At 66.4% G+C, this 15,337-nt stretch overlaps 3 protein-coding genes across 4 annotated transcripts in view; 1 reads left to right on the top strand and 2 right to left on the bottom strand.

Annotated features, from left to right (window-relative positions):
* Positions 1-52: 52 nt before the first annotated feature.
* On the top strand, positions 53-6,250 carry CDH15 (cadherin 15). Its single transcript, XM_039696544.1, has 14 exons — positions 53-207; positions 2,132-2,275; positions 2,388-2,543; positions 2,620-2,764; positions 2,847-3,007; positions 3,183-3,311; positions 3,418-3,603; positions 3,673-3,926; positions 3,999-4,141; positions 4,212-4,448; positions 4,520-4,759; positions 5,253-5,389; positions 5,469-5,624; positions 5,705-6,250. The coding sequence occupies exons 1-14, from the start codon at positions 157-159 to the stop codon at positions 5,900-5,902; spliced, it is 2,337 nt and encodes a 778-aa protein (XP_039552478.1). The 5' UTR covers positions 53-156; the 3' UTR covers positions 5,903-6,250.
* A 111-nt stretch (positions 6,251-6,361) lies between these two features.
* On the bottom strand, positions 6,362-10,508 carry SLC22A31 (solute carrier family 22 member 31). Its single transcript, XM_039696545.1, has 9 exons — positions 10,159-10,508; positions 8,580-8,683; positions 8,352-8,506; positions 8,007-8,175; positions 7,616-7,737; positions 7,416-7,524; positions 7,130-7,344; positions 6,933-7,044; positions 6,362-6,850 (listed from the first exon to the last, which is right to left on the bottom strand). The coding sequence occupies exons 1-9, from the start codon at positions 10,183-10,185 to the stop codon at positions 6,502-6,504; spliced, it is 1,362 nt and encodes a 453-aa protein (XP_039552479.1). The 5' UTR covers positions 10,186-10,508; the 3' UTR covers positions 6,362-6,501.
* A 1,196-nt stretch (positions 10,509-11,704) lies between these two features.
* Positions 11,705-15,337, bottom strand: part of ANKRD11 (ankyrin repeat domain 11) — a 120,823-nt gene continuing 117,190 nt past the window's right edge. For both annotated transcript variants that reach the window (XM_039696463.1, XM_039696464.1), the window contains exons 10-13: positions 14,634-14,732; positions 14,402-14,545; positions 13,287-13,379; positions 11,705-12,945 (exon numbers count right to left, since the gene is read on the bottom strand). In XM_039696463.1, the coding sequence (XP_039552397.1) occupies positions 12,760-12,945; positions 13,287-13,379; positions 14,402-14,545; positions 14,634-14,732 (522 nt within the window). In that variant the 3' untranslated portion in view covers positions 11,705-12,759. The remainder of the gene's footprint in view (positions 12,946-13,286; positions 13,380-14,401; positions 14,546-14,633; positions 14,733-15,337) is intronic.

The following is a 15,337-nucleotide window of genomic DNA, read 5'->3' as shown; positions in this document are numbered from 1 at the left end:
CGGGCCGGGCAGGGCCGGGCGCGGGCTGCGGGCCGGGGGCGGCGGGGCCAGCTGCCCGCGGGGGGGTCCGGTGCCCGCAGCACTTGTGCTGTCACTCAGCCAGGCCCGCCGCTATTTCAGCTCGGGGCCGGCGGCCGGGCTGTGCCCCGCTCCGCCATGGGCCCCCCGCTCCTGCTCGCCTGCCTGCTCGCCCCGCTCTGCGCTCGGGTAAGGGCTGCGGGGACACCGGGGGTGGCACCGGGAGGGATGGGGACCCCCGGCTCCGGGCCCCAGGAGGGCTGGCTGCGATGGGGAGGCTGCACGCAGAGCCAGGGGTCGGCCGGAGCCCAGACCTCGTGGGCACTCATCCCTGGGGGAAGCGGGGATGGGGCTGGGGGTGCTGGGGGCTCGGGGCCCCTCTTGAGGCATTTCCCACCCCACAGATGGCCGTGGCAGGGGGGGGCCTGCGGCTCCGGCACACTGCCCGCGCCATGACCGGGATGGGCTGAGGTGGATCTGGGGGAGGCTCAGGCGCTTAAAGACACCCTGGCCCTCTTTTTTCCACCCCAGCTGTGGTCCCAGAGCTCCCTGCACCCCCCTGTCCGCTCACGCCCCCCCAGAGCCCCTCAGGCTGGTCTGGGGCCTGAGCCACACGGGGCCGTTGGGATCCTGGCCTGGAGCCTGTGCTGGGCTGCTCCAGGGCAGGGGAAGGAAAGGGGGTCTGCAGGGCAGCCCCACAGGAACGGGGCGTCCCTCCCTCACATCCCGACCCCCCCCAGTCCAGCGGCCCCCAGGGACGGACGGGGGGTTTCTCCTGCTGGAGGAGGGAGCAGAGAAAGACCTGGAGGCCACGGCGCAGCCCCCGAGCCTCAGAGCCAGCCCCTTGTCCTGCCCCCGCCGCGGGGCTGGGACACAGCCCCCCTCCCCAGAGCCCCTCCCCAGGGACCCCGGGCACAGCCCCTCCCGAGGGACCCCGGCACAGCCAGCCCCGCTGCCCCGTTCCCCCGCCCCGATGGGGGCACACACGGCCCCTGGGGCTCGGCAGCCCCACAGGAACGGGGCGTCCCTCCCTCACATCCCGACCCCCCCCAGTCCAGCGGCCCCCAGGGACGGACGGGGGGTTTCTCCTGCTGGAGGAGGGAGCAGAGAAAGACCTGGAGGCCACGGCGCAGCCCCCGAGCCTCAGAGCCAGCCCCTTGTCCTGCCCCCGCCGCGGGGCTGGGACACAGCCCCCCTCCCCAGAGCCCCTCCCCAGGGACCCCGGCACAGCCAGCCCCGCTGCCCCGTTCCCCCGCCCCCATGGGGGCACACACGGCCCCTGGGGCTCCAGGGCCCCCCCAGCAGCCAGCGGTGCAGGCACAGCTGGGCACAGATGTGGGCGCAAGGCTGGCGCTGCCCAGATGTGCTCCCTCCCAGGGGAGGGGACAGCGCCTGTCCCCAGGGCCAGGACGGGACTGGCACGGAGCTGGGGCTGGGGGGCTGCATGCACACCTCTCTGCCCCCTCCCCACCCCAGCTCCCACAGTCCCACGGCTCTGCCCCCCCACAACCACCCCAAATCCCTGACCTCGGTCCCGCACAGCCCCAAAACCCATCCCTGTCCCCACAGCTCCCTGCAGACCCCACTGCAGCCCACCAGAACTCCTGCTCCCCTTGTTTCCATCCCCAATCTCCCCCTCACAGCCCCCAACTCCACCCCAGGTCCCCAACTCCCACCCCAAGCACCCCAGCCCTGTCCCCCAGGGTCACACCAACAGCTCAAACTGATCCCTGACCCCCCCAGCCCTCTCTGCCGCATCTGTGTGGTGACAGTGACATGGGGGGAGGCCACAGTAGGTGCTGCCTGCCCGAGGTACCCCCCTTCCCCAGGGGTCCTGTGGGGCACAGCCCATGCCCAGGGCACCACCGGGGTCACTTGTGGGGTCCCCGTTCCTGGTAAGCCCAGCAGGACCCCCATCACCATCACACCAGGGTGGCAGGGGACACTGGCACAAAGCTCCAGGGGAAGCTGGGTGGTCTCTGTGTTACCCCAGCCCCACTGGGGGAGCACTCCAGCACTGAGCACACCCAGCCTGGGTGCAGCTCCCTGCCCCTGCCCTGGCACTCCACCCCAGCCCGGAGTCTGGGGTCTCTGGCAGCACCGTGTCCCCCAGGGTGCCAGCCCAGCCCAGGCAGGCGCTGCAGCCCCCCAGGGCTGGCGGCAGCACGAGGCTCCCCGGCGGGTGAAGAGGGCCTGGGTGATCCCCCCCATCAGCGTCTCGGAGAACCACAAGCGCATCCCCCACCTCCTGGTGCAGGTCGGTGAGAGCCCCCAGCCTCTGTCCCAGCGCTCCCCCACCCCGGGCAGGGGCACTGCACAGGGGCACCCCCCCCAGCCTGGGACCCCCAGCCCTGATTCTCCTGGGGCAGATCAAGTCAGATAAGCAGCAGCCCGGAGGGGTCATCTACAGCATCAAAGGGCCGGGCGTGGATGAGGAGCCCCTGGGCATCTTCTCCATCGACAAGTTCAGCGGGAAGGTTTTCCTCAACGCCATGCTGGACCGGGAGGAGCACGACCGCTACCGGGTAAGGAGGATGCAGGGTGCCCACAGCCCCTCCCCGGGCCCCCAGCAGACCCCGACCCCCCACTCTGCACCCACAGCTGAGAGCCTTCGCCCTGGACCTGGGAGGGGTCACCCTGGAGGACCCCACGGACCTGGAGATCATAGTGGTGGACCAGAACGACAACCGGCCGCTGTTCCGGCAGGACGTGTTCACCGGGAGCGTGGTGGAGGGGGCTGAGCCAGGTGGGTCCGCCCGGGGGGCTGCGCTGGGCTGGGGGCCGAGCCCGCCCTGTGCCCGCACCCACCGGGCGCTCCTGGGCCGCAGGGACCTGCGTGATGACCGTGGATGCCACCGACGCCGACGACCCCGACACGGACAACGCGGCCCTGCGCTATTCCATCCTGGAGCAGGGCGCTGCGGGGATGTTCAGCATCAACGCCAGCACCGGGGAGATCTGCACGGCACGGCCCGGCCTGGACCGTGAGGTAGCGGGGGGGTCACCTGGGCGGGGCTGGGGGGACAGCGGCACTCGGGGCAGTCACGGACACCCCAGTGGTGCAACCACAGCTCCGTCCACGGGCAGACCAGGGAGGGTGGGCAGCAGTCTGGGGATCTCTGTGCTGCCTGGGGGGCTCAGCTCTGTGCCCCCCTTCCCCACAGACCATGGGCGTGTACAACCTGACGGTGCAGGCGGCCGACATGTCCGGGGACGGGCTGACCACCACGGCCACGGCCGTCATCTACCTGGAGGACATCAACGACAACCCCCCCGAGTTCACCAAGGAGGAGGTAACGGGGACACGGGGCCGTGCCAGGGTCAGGGGGCGGGACCCCCCCCCGGGGGTCTGCAGCATCCCGGAGGGGCAGAGTCCAGCCCCACACCGCTCTCCCCCAGTTCTCCATGGAGGTGGAGGAGCAGGCGGCCGGTGTGGACGTGGGCAGGGTTTTTGTGCACGACAAGGACCTGGCGGGCTCGCCCAGCTGGTTGGCCAAATTCACCATCCTGGAGGGCGACCCCGAGGGCGCCTTCGCCATCCGGACCGACCCCCACACCAACGACGGCGTGCTCTCCGTGGTCAAGGTGGGCAGGGGGCAGCCAGGGGTCCCCGGGGGCCCCAGGGCTCTGCTGACCCCCTGGCCCCTCCCGCAGCCGCTGGACCACGAGGTGCGGGACCGCTTCGAGCTGACGGTGTCGGTGCAGAACGAGCGGCCGCTGGAGCCCCCGGCCCCCGGCAGCCCCCGGGCGCTGGCCACGGTGCGGGTGCGGGTGCGGGACGTCAACGAGGCGCCCGCGTTCCGCGAGAACCCGCGGCGGATCAGCGTCCTGGAGGGGACACCCCCGGGCACCCCCATCACCACCTACACCGCCAGCGACCCCGACACCCACCAGATCCAGACCCTCTCGTGAGTCCCGCTCCCTCCCCCGGCCCCGGCCCCGCGGTGGGGGCGATGTCTCACGCAGCCCCCCGCCCACAGCTACGCGCTGCTCTACGACCCCGCGGACTGGCTGCAGCTGGACCCTCACGCCGGCACGGTCCGCACCAAGCGGGAGCTGCTGCACCCCTCCGCCTTCCTGCAGGGCGGCTGGTACATCGCCCTGGTGCTCGCCCGCGACGATGGTGAGCGGCCGCGCCCCCGGCCCCCGCTGTCCCCGCGCTGTCCCCGCTGACCCCCGTGCTCTGTCCCCAGCCGAGCCCCCGCTCTCGGCCACCGGCACGCTCTCCATCGAGATCCTCGAGGTGAACGACCACGCTCCGCAGCTGCAGCCGCCGGCCGGGGTGCTCTGCGGGCGGCCGGGGCGCGGGGGGACCCTGCTGCTGGGGGCCACCGACGATGACCGACCCCCCCACGGAGCCCCCTTCCACTTCCAGCTCAGCCCCCAGCACCCGCAGCTCGCCCGCAACTGGAGCATCGCCCGCTTCAATGGTGAGGGTCGGCCGGGGCCCTGGGGGGGCTGCACGGGGGGTCCCTCCCGCTGACCCCTGCCCGCCCCGCAGTGACCCACGCCGTGCTGGCCGTGCTGGCGGAGCTGCCCGAGGGGCCCTACTCGCTGCCGCTGCTGCTGCGGGACTCGGGGACGCCCCCGCGGGAGCAGCAGCAGCTGCTGAACGTCTCGGTGTGCCGCTGCGGCCGCGACGGCGCCTGCCTGCACGGGGCGCTGGCCGCGGCCACGGCCGGGGCCGGCATCACCCTCGGGGCGCTCATGATCATCCTGGGCAGCACCATCCTCCTCCTCGGTGAGTGAGACCCCCCCCGTGCTCACCCAGCCCTCCGCCCCTGCCCATGGCACCCGTGCTGGTCTGGCCGCCCCTCCCGAACCCCAGCGGCTCTTCTGCCACCTTGATCCCCACCCAGCACCCCATCCTGGGCCTGGCCTCCCACCCAGCCCCAACCATGGCCCCCAACACCTTCCCCTGCCCAGCCACCCCTCCTGACCGCAGTGCAGACCTCCTCACTTCCCTCATTGCCCATCCCGCCCCAAACCCTTCTCCCACCCCAATGCTACCCCAAATCCTGCCTCCACCCCAATCCCCCTCCCAGCCCCACTGCGTCCCACCCCAGCCATCGCCCCGTGCCTGCCGTGCCTCCCCATGCCCACACGCCTGTCCCGTGTCCCATGTCCCGTGTCCGTGTCCCGTGTCCGTGTCCCGTGTCCCGTATCCCATGTCCCGTGTCCCATGTCCCGTGTCCCGTGTCCGTGTCCCGTGTCCCGTGTCCCTGTCCCCGCAGTGCTGGCGGCTCTGGGCGCTGCGCGGGTGCGCGGGCGCCGCCGGGCCCTGCGCAAGGGGCTCCTGCAGCGCTCCCGGGACGACATGCGCGACAACATCCTCAACTACGACGAGCAGGGCGGCGGCGAGGAGGACCAGGTGAGCAGCGCCCGTGGCAGGGCGGGCCCGGGGCTCCGCAGCTCGGCCCTGCGCCCCTAAACCCCTCCCGGCCCCGCAGGACGCCTACGACATCAACCAGCTCCGGCACCCCGAGCTCTTCTCCCCCCGGGCCAAGCCCCCCCTGCGCAGGGACGCCCCGCTCAGCTCGGGGACCCCCGTGGCCCCCCGCAAGCTGCCCAGCAGCCCCTCGGACATCGAGGAGTTCATCAATGAGGTGGGTCGGGGCCCGGCAGTCCCCAGCAGCGCCCAGCAGTCCCCGCTGCCGGCGGTGACGGTGTCCCCGTGTCCCTGCAGGGGCTGGAGGCGGCTGACAGCGACCCCAGCGTGCCCCCCTATGACACGGCCCTCATCTACGACTACGAGGGCTCGGGCTCGGTCGGCAGCCCCCTGAGCTCCATCGTGTCCAGCCTGACGGACGAGGACCAGGACTACGACTACCTGAGCGAGTGGGGGCCGCGCTTCCGCCGCCTGGCCGACCTCTACGGGCACTAGCGGGGGTGGGGGCGGCAGGGGACACCCCGCTGCCCGGGAGGGGCTGGGGCAGGCACGGGGAAGCGGGCAGCTCACACACACACACACGGGAGATGCCCAGAGGAGGTGGCTTCAATAGTGGAGCCGCACGGGGTGCCCGGCGGGAGCGGCTTGCACACGCGTGTGCAACGCGAGCGTCCGTGCGGGGCTGCACACCCACACACCCCGCAGAGCCCAGCTCGGCAAACCTGGGGGGACACCCGGGTGAGCCCCACACAGCTGGGGAGGGGAGAGGAGACCCCCGGGCGGCCCCATAATAAAGAGCGGGGGTTGGCGGCGGGGCTGTGTGACCCCCCACACCAGCGACCCATAGAAACAAGGCACTTTTATTGGGAGCCGGCAGACCCCCGGGGAGCTTCGCCCCCGCCCCGGGGGGCTTCACCCCCGCCCCAGGGCCCCCAGCACCGCCGCTCCCGGGGCGGCACCCGGCCCCACCGCGGGGTGGGCGCTGCTCCCCCAGCCCACGCGTCCTGCTGCCCCCCAAACATCCCTGGGGAGGGGGGGATCCCTGCTCAGCCCCCCCGCAGCAGGGAGAGCCCCGGGGAGCGCGGGGGGCACGGCTACATCTCGCGGGGGGGCTCCGGGGAGCGCAGCATCCTCTTGGTGGAGGCGGCCAGGCAGGAATAGTCGTGGGGGACGGCGTGGGGGGCCAGCAGGGGCAGGTGGTCCTCGCGGCGGGGGCGGCGGAACAGGGGCGGGCGGCGCTGGCTCTCGCCGTCCTGCAGGGACTGGGGCAGGCCCCGGCCCTGGCTCTCGGGCAGCAGCATGATGCTGAGCACCGCCAGGATGGCGAAGGAGGCGAACACGACGTGGTGCAGGAAGAAGCCGCGGCTGTTGGGGATGGCGGTGATGGGAGCCGCGGCCTTGCCCACGAAGTTGGCGCCCACCACCAGGCCCAGCCCGGCGCCCCTGCGGGAGGAACAGGCTCAGGGTCCCTGCCCGCTGCCCCCCGCTCCGGGGCAGCCCCGAGGGGGGCAGCTCCCCCTTTTACCTGACCACGGTGGGCAGAACCTCGCTGGCGAAGAAGATGCTGAGCACGGTGACGGCGTGGGAGGCGGCCGTGCCCACCACGGACAGGGTCAGGACAATGAGCTCCAGCAGGTCTGCGGGGGTGGGGGGACACATCAGGGGGCAAATCCCGCACCCAGCTCTGCTCCCCACGGCTGGGGCTGCGGGCGGGGGGCTTACACTGGGTGAGGGCCAGCAGCAGGAGGGAGGAGATGCCGGTGAGCACGGTGCAGAGCAGCAGGATGGCGCGGCGCCCGAAGCGCTCGGCGGTCAGGCACACGAAGAGGCAGGCGGCCGCCTCGGTGCCCAGCAGCGCCAGCTGGCAGGACAAGAAGTGGGGCAGGTGCGGCAGCAGGTTGCGGGTGAAGCAGTGGCGGATGCCGGAGCCGATGAACCTGCGGGACAGCGGGGTCAGGGGGCCGCGAGCGGGACCCCCGCCCCGGGCCCGCCCAGCCCCGCCGCTCACGCCGCGAAGCCGAGGATGACGCCGTTCTTCCAGATGACCCTGGAGCTGCAGATCTCGCAGACCGAGTGGTACCGGGGCCGCGGGGGCCCCTCGGACAGGGCTTCCAGCTCTGCCGGGAGAAGGGGAACCGGGATAGAGCCGGCTCTGTCACAGCAGGGCTTGGGGGACGGGGCCGGTCGCCCCCGGAGCCCCCCACGCACCCGCGAGGAGGCTGTCCTGGGGGCAGTTGTCCTCGGCCAGCGCCTGCAGGGTCTTCCTGGCCCTCTCCGCTTGCCGTGTGGCCAGCAGCCAGCGCGGTGACTCCAGCAGCAGGGCCGGGCACCTGGGGCACGAGTGTCAGCTCACAGGGCTCCCCTGGGGCTGGCCACCCTCCAGCTCTGACCTTCCCACCTGGCTTCAAAGCAGCGCTGCCCAGAAACCCTCAGCTTGAAACCTGAGCAAACATTTGCCCAGGGTGGGGGGTTCCCGCTCCTCTGGAGAGCCCCGGGTGGCCTTTGATCCCCACCGCGGCCCCGGGCAGCGTGTCCCGGGCTGGGAACGGCCCCGGAGCACAGCCCAGCCCCACGCAGCCCCCTGCCCGGGGGTCCTTACCACCAGCTGGCAGCCAGCAGGGCCAGGATCATGGTGACAGCGCCCTGCAGCACCCGCCAGTCCCGGCACAGCAGCGCCAGCCCCGGCAGCAGCAGCTCCCCGGCCATCCAGAAGAATCCGGCCACCATCGTCACCCCCAGGCGGTGCGGGGGGTCACACAGCTCCAGCCCTGGCAGGGGGCGAGGGGGCACAGTGGGTGCCAAGGACACGGGGCCTCCTGCAGCCTGGAGCACCCGATATTCCAGACCATCCCGGGACACCCCACAGCCCGGAGCATCCCGCACCCCGGGGCGTCCTGGAGCATCCCCAGCCCCAAATCCCCCCCGGGTGCCCCCTCACACTCACGTGCCACGTAGAGGGCGAGGAAGGCTCCTGCCAGCGCGGCCCCGAAGAGCAGCCGTGCCACCAGGACCATGAGGAAATCCACAGCCAGCGCCACGGCCAGCCCCGCGGGCACGGCCAGCGCCAGGGACAGCAGGAAGGTGGGACGGCGGCCGAACCTGCCAGGCACGGGCTGTCAGGGGCTGGGCACCGTGCCCCCTGCCCCGGGGGCTGCCCGGGGACCCCCAGTACCTGTCACAGGCCAGGCCGGCGGTGACACTGCCCAGCGTCCAGCCCAGCAGGTGCGTGGTCTGCTCCAGGGGCACCTTCCAGCGCGAGGCACACACCAGGTCCCACTGCGGGGACACAGCGGGGAGGTGGCAGCGCAGGGGGCTTGGCAGAGCCCCTGGCACTGCCCACAGGGCTGGGATGGATGGGGCTGCAGGGCGTCTGGAGAGCCCCCACCCCACAAACAGAAATGGGGGGACAGATGTGAGGGGACAGTACGGGTGATTCCAAGAGCCCTGGACACCCTCCAGCCCTCAGCACCCTTCCCCAGGGCTCCCCCAGGCAGCCCCAAACCCCTCCAGGGGTCATTGCTGCTCCTTCCCGGAGCCCCCAGCAGGCTCTGGTGGCTGGGACCCCTCGGTTTGTCCCCCCGACTCCTCTCCGGTATCCCCCCCAGAGCGTTCCCTTAGCCCCTCCTTTACCCCCGGGACCCCTCATCCCCCTCCAGCGCCGCAGACTGCCCCAGGCCCGGGGTCCCCCCTCTCCCCAGGCCTGGCACCCCGTGCCCACCTGCGTGACGAGGTTGGCGCGGAGGCCGGCGGCGGGCAGCGCGTAGTGCCAGCCGCGGGTGCAGGGCCCGGTGCCGTTGGGGCGGGGGTCTCCGGGGGGGTAGCGGTACAGCTGGCAGGGGCTCCAGCCGCCGCGGAGGCGCGGCACGGCGGCGCGGAGCAGCGCGGGGCCGCCCCGGCGGCTCCCTCCGGATCCGACCCCCAGTCCCGGCTCAGAACCCTCCAGTCCCGGTTCGGACCCCCAGCCTCGGTTCAGACGCCCCCAGTCTCAGTTCAGACCCCTCCAGCCCCGGTTCGGATTCCCAACCCCGGTTTAGACCCCCAGCCCTGTTTCAGACCCCTCCAGCCCTGTTTCAGACCCCCCCAGTCCCGGTTCAGACCACTCCAGCCCCGGTTCAGACCCCCCCAGTCCTGGTTTGGACCCCCAGTCCCGGTTTACTCGCCTGCAACACGAGGCTCAGTCCCAGTCTGATCATCCCTCAAGGCCGGTTTGTCTCCCCAGCCCGGTTCCCAAACCCCAGCCCAGTTCCCAAACTCCAGCCCTGATCCCGATCCCCGGCTCAGTTCCCAAACCCCAGCCCTGGTCCCAATCCCCAGCCCCATTCACCCCCCTCAGCCCCAGTTTGCTCCCCCCAGCCCTGGGCCCAGTTCCCACAGCCTGGTCTGCCCCCCCAGTTTGGGTCTCCAAACCCCACTCCTCCTCCCCCAGCCCTGCTTGTCCCCCAGCCCCGTTCACTGCCCCCACCCCAGCTCAGCCCCCTCTCCATGGTGCTCCAGACCCCTCTCAGGACTGGGGACCCCCCGGCCCAGCTGGTGTTGGGGGTCCTGGGGTGCAGCCAGGGCTTCCAGGACCCATCTGGGAACACCCACAAATGCAGCCAGGTCCCCCAAACCTCGGAGGGGGCCAGTGGAATCCGTGACACCCCCTCTAGGAAGGGAACGTGCTGGCACCCAGCACCACGTGAGCCCGTGGGAACAGAGCAGCCAAACTGCCAACAGGCTTTATTTCCCTCTTCCTTCTAAAATTTACTCACAGATGTGATTTCTGGGGGCAGCAGCATCACCCGGGTGCTCAGCTTCAGACCTGCAAAGTTGGAAAAACTCCATCTGCAAAATCACATTGAAAGCCACACTGAAAAATCACACCTGCAAACTCACATTGAAAAAAATCACACTTAAAAAAAAATCCCATCCGCATTTTTCTGCCTCCCTCTGAGGGATCCACACCCCCACACAGTGGGAGTTACAGCACGGGGAGGAAAACTGACCCTGGAGACTCCCAAGGTCACCAGCACCGTGGCCAGATGAGCCTATGGGACTTTCCAGCTTTACCTGCTCATGAAAGGCCTCTCTGTGACTACAAATTTATGGCTGTTTAACAAAATAAAGACCAGGGATGGAAATTAATCCAAGAACAATTGTTACCTGTGGCTGCTTTCTTGAAGTCCCTGACACAGGAGCAGCCCCTGGTCCCACACTAGCTCCCAGTGCCCCAACACACCCATCCCACAGCTCAGGAAAAGGGTGGGGAAAAATCCCTCTGCAGCTGGGACATGGCACTGCCCGTCCTGCTGTGGCTGTGTGAGCCCCAGTGCTGGTGCCAAGGCAGGGGCTGAGGGTGGGCAGGGGGCAGTGGGACCCCCTGGCTCTTCTGAAGCTGCTGAGTTGGAGTGAAATCCTCCCTGCCCCCACTGTGGAAAATTCCTCGGAAATTAATCCAAGAACAATTGTTACCTGTGGCTGCTTTCTTGAAGTCCCTGACACAGGAGCAGCCCCTGGTCCCACACTAGCTCCCAGTGCCCCAACACACCCATCCCACAGCTCAGGAAAAGGGTGGGGAAAAATCCCTCTGCAGCTGGGACATGGCACTGCCCGTCCTGCTGTGGCTGTGTGAGCCCCAGTGCTGGTGCCAAGGCAGGGGCTGAGGGTGGGCAGGGGGCAGTGGGACCCCCTGGCTCTTCTGAAGCTGCTGCAATGCGAGTGAAATCCTCCAGGATTCCCTTGCCCTCGCCATGGAAAATTCCTGAAGTGGCTGCAAAGCTGATGGCAGTGAGGGGGGCTGAATCCAGGGGTCCCCTCTGGTCCCCAGCAGAGGAATTTGGAGAACCCAGAGCTGGCAGAGGGTCCGTGGGGGCCAGCTCTCACTCCTGCCTGGGGCTGGCAGACAGGAAAGGCTGGGCAGCAGCAGGAGGGAAGGCACAGATCTCCTGGAAAGGCACTGGGATCTGCCTCCAGCTGCATCCCTGAGCTGAGTGAGGACTGAGCTTGCCTGGATCCACCCATCCCTGCCCAGACCCTGCAACCCCAAAACAGCATCTCCCGCTCAGTCACTCTGGGGACAGTGAATTCACCAACACAGGGGGGTCCCCTCTCCTCATGAGCCACCCCTGGAGGGTTCCAACCCCACTGCACACAGAGAGGTGTGGAAAAGAGAGAAGGATGTTTAAAATCACAAAACAGTTTGGGTTGGAAGGGACTTTAAAGCTCATCCTGTTCCATCCCCTGCCATGGGCAGCTGATCTGAGCAACCTTCTCCTTGACAGGGAAACTGCTGCCCAGGGTGAACTATAAATACAAAGATAATTTTAATTAATTTATTTATTTCTTTACACATAACTGAAAGTGATGTTACAGTACATAAGTTATTTACAACTGTGCAGTAATGTGTTGCAAAATAAATTATCTAGAAGGCAGCAAAAGTACATTGTTAATGTATATAAAAACTGTACAGCATTTATGGGATACAATTTTTCTTTATATGAGTATTGGCTCTGTAGTGTTTTCAAGTTATGTTCTCAGAAAGAGAAACGAAATGCCCAAGATTAAAGGAAAAAATATATAAACCACGTGGATTTTACTCCATTAAAAACACAGTTGGCAAAGTCCTTTCTCTGCGTCGCCGTCTCCCCGGCCGTGCCGCGCCGCGCCGGCGGCTCCTCTGCCCGTCCCCAGCGGCTGCTGCGGGGCCACCGGCACATCCCGGAGCTGTCCCCGCTCCGGAGCCGCCGCCCACCTCGGACACTGTCCTTTTGTTTCTAATTGGTTTGCTTTTTTTTTTTTTGTGTAATTTTTTTTTGTAGTATTTTTTTTGGTTTTTTGTTTTTTTTTTAGACATACCCATGATGGAACGAGAAACTCAAACACCCCCCTCCCTCCCCCCATGGTTTCCTCCTGCAGCTTCTCCGAGAGGAGACCCGCGCGCCCGGTGGAAAACAGAGAGCTGGAAATCACGGTGTTCACAAGTACATGGTTCACGTGGTTGCTGGCCCCGCTCAGCAGCTTCTGCAACACACCCACGGTGTCCTTGGCCTCGTCCCTCCGCGCCTCGGCCAGTCCCGGGGCCGCCGAGCGCCCGCTGCCCGCGCTGCCCGGAGCCTCCCGCCGCGGGCGCCGGCGGAAGGAGCTGCGCCCGCCCGCTGCCCCGCGGGGCCGCGGCAGTCCGGCAGCGAGGGACACGTCGTGAAGAAAGTGCAATTATTTTTCTTATTGTTTTGTTTTCTGCCGATAGCTGCTTCCTCCTCCTCTGACCAGGGATTCATCAGCAAGCGGTTAAGGGTGAATGTGAGCTCGACCGCCCGACCTCGGAGCGCTCCCGTCCTTGCCAGTGTTCAGAGATGTCTCCTGGGTTGGAACTGTCATGCCGGCAAGAGCACAAAGTCATCGTTCACGTCGACCATTGGCACATAGAACGAGGGCACCTCGTTCACGCAGAGGGATTTGTGCCCCGCGGGGTCCAGCTCCTGCACCTTCAGCTGCCACTCCATCCTCTGCACCGCGTTCAGGGCAGCTGCTTCGTGTTGCTGTCGCATGAGCAGGCATGTCTGGATAGGGAAACAACAACGGGCGTGAGGGCTGAGTGGCAGGCAGAGGCAGGGGACATGCAGCCACCGTGGGCACAGTGTTCAATGCAGCAAGGGGTGCCACACACAGGATTTGGAATCTCTGCTGAGCCCAGCTCCAGAAGGAGCCGAGGCACACCCCAAAGTTTGGGTTTGAAAGGCTCGTCAGCACTCCAGAGCATCCATCCCATGCAACGCTGCCCTGACAATCTCTGCACACCCACTCTGTTCTGGAAACCACTAAGGCAGCTCCCGGGCTCCAGCCCCAGGCAGAACCCTCCTGGGATGGCCCTGCTGGAGCACGGGGCTCCCACAGCTCTCACCTTCATCCGGTCGTACTTGTCATCCACGTCCTGCAGCCAGGAAATGAACTGTCGCGCGTTGAAACGGTCTCTGACCGATTTGTTTTCATCTCCCTAAGGATGGGACAGCAAAGGGAGGGACATGGGATTAGTTTTGTACTTAAGCAGCTGCAGGTCTCACAGGCCATATTCATAGGGGCACACACTCCTCAGAACTGCAGTGCCTGCAGGGAGGGAGGATGGACACCACTGCTGCCAGCTGCTCCTGCAGCCCTTTCCAGGGGTCCAGCCTCAGGTGGGGATGCACCCACGTGCACATACTCCCTGTTTCTCCTTGCTTTGCAGGGAGTCTGTCCATGTCAGCCCATCACAGCACCTGCACCTCTCTGACTCCTTCAACTGACGCCAGGATAGCAGCAGCACAGACACTTGGCTGGGAAATGCTGAGGGATAAATCAGAGCTCCTGGATCAATACGCAGCTTGCTAATAAATCCCAGGATGCTGTCCCTGCCCAGGATCCCTCCTGCAATGCAGCAGTGTAATGTTTCTCTTCCCTTCCTTCCACAGGGAGAAAACATCTCAGAGTGTAGTAAAGGAAACCTTTCCAGTGTGCAGATATCCTGACCAAGAAGGATGGAGGGTCCCAAGTCTCACTGATAAAGCTGAGCCAACTCTGCTCCTAAGAGACATGAACTCCCCGCATCCCATGTTCAATTAGATAATCAGACAAATGATGTTCCAAGTCACAGAATAATTTGGCTTGGAAGGGACCTTAACGCCCATCTCATTCCACCCCCTGCCATGGGACACCTTCCACTATTCCAGGTTGCTCCAAAATGCATCCAACCAGATCTTGGACACTTCCATGGATAGAGCAGCCACAGCTGTTCTGGGCATCCTGTGCCAGGGCCTCCCCACCCTGAGAGGGAACAATTCCTTCCCAATATCCCGTCTAACCCTGCCCTCAGGGGGAGGTGACATGCTACACCTGTGTGCCATGGTGGGTGACCTGAGCAAGGAGAACCTTAGTAACTCCTGCCTCCATGCTTCCCTCCATCCCTCCAGAAAAGCCCATCTCCCTCAGGGTCTTGCAGAGCCCCTGAGACACTTCCTCACCGCTGAGGCAGGCACTGACCTGATTTTCCAGAGGCATGTTGTACACCTCGGAGTCCAGCAGCATGGTGCAGGCACTGAAGGGCACGGCCTGGTTGGCAATGGTCCTCGCTGCCCGGCAGTGCACCCTCAGGATCTCCTGCTCGCAGGAGACGATGAGCTTCTCCTGAGGAAGAGCAGAGCAGTGAGTGTGGCAGCCCGAGCCTCGCCAGCAGGGGGAATCGGGGGCCTGCCCCCAGCTGGAGTGTCCTTACCCGCTCTATGCTGTGCTGCAGCCGCAGCTTGCCCCGCACGGCCTCCTGCTGCTTGAAGAGCTCCTTGAGCGGCTCCGCCAGCGACGGCGGCGGCGCGATCTGCGGGCACAGGCAGGGGTCAGAGCAGGACCTCTGAGGGGCACAGCCCGGGGCTGCACCCTGAAATGTGTGCTGGGAGGGAGGGAGGGACATCCCAGGGGCGCCTGGGGAGCTCTGCCAGGGACAAGGTCCTGCCAGCGCTCAGACTCAGTGAGGGTGAGGACTTGGCAAGAACAACCAGAGCCTGACCCGCACTCGTGCTGCGGGACAGGGTGTGCAGCAAGGAATGGAGCCTGGTCACACTGACACTTCTCCTCCAGCCTGGAGCCCAGATTTACCACCTGCAGCACCACGTTTATTCATGCATTTGTATTAGCGAGGCTGCTCCTGCAGCACAGCAGCGAAATGCTGATCCCAGTGCCAAGTCAAAAGCAGAGCTTGGGAAAACAATGGCAGGAGTTAAGAGCCACCTTTTTCCCATGTTCCAGGTTCATCATCCTGTTACTACATTGCTGCAAGAGCAGTTTCACCTCCCAGCCTCAAATCTAGTAGATTCTTACAAACTTTGCTCTAAAGCCTGACCAAACCTCAGGTCCCTCAGCACAGCCCAAGGTCTTCTTTGCAGAAATGCAGCAACTCAGGGGCTGCATTTACCACACAGCCAG

This window comes from Passer montanus, unplaced genomic scaffold (genome assembly GCF_014805655.1).
Source record: "Passer montanus isolate IOZ18808 unplaced genomic scaffold, ASM1480565v1 scaffold98, whole genome shotgun sequence".
NCBI classification, from domain to species: domain Eukaryota; kingdom Metazoa; phylum Chordata; class Aves; order Passeriformes; family Passeridae; genus Passer; species Passer montanus.
This window is presented reverse-complemented; position numbering and strand designations above follow the sequence as displayed.

Bases quoted from the DNA above. Each gene is read 5' to 3' on its own strand.
- CDH15 (XM_039696544.1), top strand. From the start codon at position 157: ATGGGCCCCCCGCTCCTGCTCGCCTGCCTGCTCGCCCCGCTCTGCGCT. The intron at 4,142-4,211 runs GTGAGCGGCCGC...CTCTGTCCCCAG, and splicing joins GGTGCTCGCCCGCGACGATG to CCGAGCCCCCGCTCTCGGCC. The intron at 4,760-5,252 runs GTGAGTGAGACC...CTGTCCCCGCAG, and splicing joins CAGCACCATCCTCCTCCTCG to TGCTGGCGGCTCTGGGCGCT.
- SLC22A31 (XM_039696545.1), bottom strand. From the start codon at position 10,185: ATGCTGCTGCCCCCAGAAATCACATCT. The intron at 7,738-8,006 runs GTAAGGACCCCC...CTCGTGCCCCAG, and splicing joins CTGCTGGCTGCCAGCTGGTG to GTGCCCGGCCCTGCTGCTGG. The intron at 7,345-7,415 runs GTGAGCGGCGGG...GCTGTCCCGCAG, and splicing joins GTCATCCTCGGCTTCGCGGC to GTTCATCGGCTCCGGCATCC.